Raw genomic sequence first — 2,758 nt, 5'->3', positions numbered from 1 at the left:
ATAGGCATAAAACACTTCTTATCAAGAAAATATAAGCCTCCATTCAACTTGCCATAGCTATTACTTCATCAGTCTGCAAAATCCTGCAACAAACAGTGGTCAGGTAGTGTTTTCACTGATAGTGCATTGTCTTTTGCAAGGGCTGATGCAGATAATAAATTGCATTTGAATGTTGGTATATATAACACATCCTTTAATACCAATCTGTCATGTATTATGATCTTGCCAACATGTGTTATAGTTCTGGTGGAGTTATCAGGTAGGGTTACTGTTCTAGGTTTAGGTAATTTGGTTAATGTATGAAACAGATGATGCATGTATGTCATATGATCAGTTGCACTAGTGTCAACAATCCATGGAACTAATTCACATTTATCATGCACATTATAATGAAAATGAGAGACAATACCTGCAAAAACTGACTGTGTTAGCTATAGGTGTATCTCCTGCCTTATTATCATACTGCATTTTATCTTTGATTGCACGCTGGATCTCCATTCTCACCATTCTGGATACATCATTCTCATTGCCTCCTAAGTTAACATTCAACTGTGCATCACCTACTTGTCCTTAATGTGCTTGAGCTTTCTTTTTCTTTTTGAGTTCAATAAATCAATCTGGATAACCAGTTAGTTTAAAACAAGTTTCTCTAGTGTGGCCGATCCCATTACAGTGATCACAATGCTTATCAACTTTAGATCTAGAATTATTGCTTGTATTTTTGCTGTTGTAGTTTGATTTTTGCACATACATTGCACTACTATTCTCACTTGAATCATAGATTGTAGTATTCACCTCCCTCTGTTTTTCAACACTCAGTACCATTGAAGAAGCCTTGCTCATACTTGGAAATGGATCCATAAGCAGGATTTGGTTTTTAACATTGTCATATGTATCATTCAATCTTAAGAGGAAATGCATGAGTTTTTCCTCTCCATCTAGATCTGAGACTGCTCTTATAACACCACAGGTACATCCTTTTGCAATTCCACAGATGCATTTGGGAATGGGCCTTAAACAAGCCAACTCATCCTAGAGTTTTTTAAGTTTTGTTTAGTAATTAGCTACTGTTTGGTTACCTTGTACAGTTACTGAAATATCTTTCTTTATTTGGTAAATCATAGGTCCATTAGATTCACCATACCTGGTGGACAGTTCATTCCAAAAATCTTTGGAACTTTGATAATACAGAAATGCTTCAACTAAATCTTTAGAAATAGAGTTTAAGATCCAAGATGTTACCAAATTGTCGATTCTCTGCCATCTCTTTCTCAATGGAGATCCAATTACAGGTTCCTGTTCTTCACCAGTGACAAATTCATACTTGTCTCTAGCCTTTAAGGCTATGGTCATAGATCTGCTCCATGACAAGAAATTCCAGCCATTCAAGGAAATATTAACGAGGTTTGAAGCTGAATTTTCAGATGCAGAAACTTTATAAGTTTTTGATTCAATATTTGTATTTTCATTGTTTTGGTTATTGTTTTCTGCCATTGATTTTAGGAAAGGAAGCTTGAATGAGGCTTTAGAACTTCAGATACCAGATCAGGCTCTGATACCATGAACAGAAAAGAAAAATAGATGAAGAATTTTGTATATTTCTTTTCATTGTGAAATCTGTACATTGGGTTCTATTTATATTTACAAATGTGTAGTATATTCTTATTTTAGGACCTACTGTATTGTATATTATCTCATGTAATAGAATTACAGCTGTAAAATGGATTTGTTATATGGGTTAATGGGTTAGTTGGGTTTGTTATATGGGTTTGGGTTAAATAAAATGGGTATGGTATGTGGGTTTAATATAAATAGAAAATATTGTGTTTGAATTTTAAGGTTTTCTTTGGTTAGAACGGCAGCTTCTCTGATGTTGGCTTTTATGCTCATATTCGTTCAAACCAGCCTATGATATTCTTATTCAAAAGTGCACTTCCATTTCAATGTGAAAGTTTATCGAATTTAATTGAAAAGGAATAAAATTTGCAGTGATTATAATCTCTTCGGTTTGTAGAGTTTGTTGGTCAACTCATATAATGCAGCTTTTTCGATTCATTGCGTTCCAATGGAAACAAAAAATGTTGTTGTCTAATGCCTACGTGCAAAAATGTAAATTTAGTATCCATGTGACAGCTTACTCAATACACATTTGATCAGCGATAGAAAGGATTCGATAGGAAAAAAAAAAAATAAACAAAAAAAAATTTGGAATGGGAAAGTAGAAGCATTTATTCTGATTAGTATTGTGTGAGATGTATGGCTCTAGTTACAATAAGGACTACATAAGGTGCATAACATAAGCACTTCCATGAAATAAACTGGTAAAATCAAAAATGAAAAAAATACATAAACAAGATTTTATCTAAAACCAACCTAAACTGACAATGTAGCCACTGCAGTGCTTTCAACTGCTTGTCAATGCGATTTGATGCGTGTGGCCAAATGTTTACTCTTCTAAAATCATGTGGGCCACCTATGATAATGCTTAGTTCCATCATTTGGAACCTACGAAGTAGTTTGCTCTCATCGGGCACCCACTACTCTTATGCGCATGTTTGAGTGTGTCTATAATGTGTTTGCTTGTTGGGCATAACCCAGTTGAAATATGACACGTATAATATGTAGCAGTTGTTGATAAAATGTGACACATCTTTATATGCTTTAGAGTGCAGTGCTAGTTAAATTGCTGCCAGGCGAAGGTTTTTAAATCAAGTATTGAAAATGCATGGCGGCCTGTTTAGTGTCGATATCTTTAAGG

The 2,758-nt window shown here is 34.4% G+C and overlaps 1 protein-coding gene across 1 annotated transcript; it reads right to left on the bottom strand.

Moving 5' to 3' along the window:
* Nucleotides 1-612: 612 nt before the first annotated feature.
* On the bottom strand, nt 613-1,494 carry LOC149495737 (uncharacterized). The gene is made up of 2 exons (XM_089723244.1): nt 1,080-1,494; nt 613-977 (listed from the first exon to the last, which is right to left on the bottom strand). The coding sequence occupies exons 1-2, from the start codon at nt 1,492-1,494 to the stop codon at nt 613-615; spliced, it is 780 nt and encodes a 259-aa protein (XP_089579370.1).
* Nucleotides 1,495-2,758: the final 1,264 nt, after the last annotated feature.

The sequence above is a fragment of the Jatropha curcas genome, chromosome 6, assembly GCF_041381405.1.
Source record: "Jatropha curcas cultivar XTBG-Jc1 chromosome 6, XTBG_Jcur_1.0, whole genome shotgun sequence".
Taxonomy (NCBI): domain Eukaryota; kingdom Viridiplantae; phylum Streptophyta; class Magnoliopsida; order Malpighiales; family Euphorbiaceae; genus Jatropha; species Jatropha curcas.
This window is presented reverse-complemented; position numbering and strand designations above follow the sequence as displayed.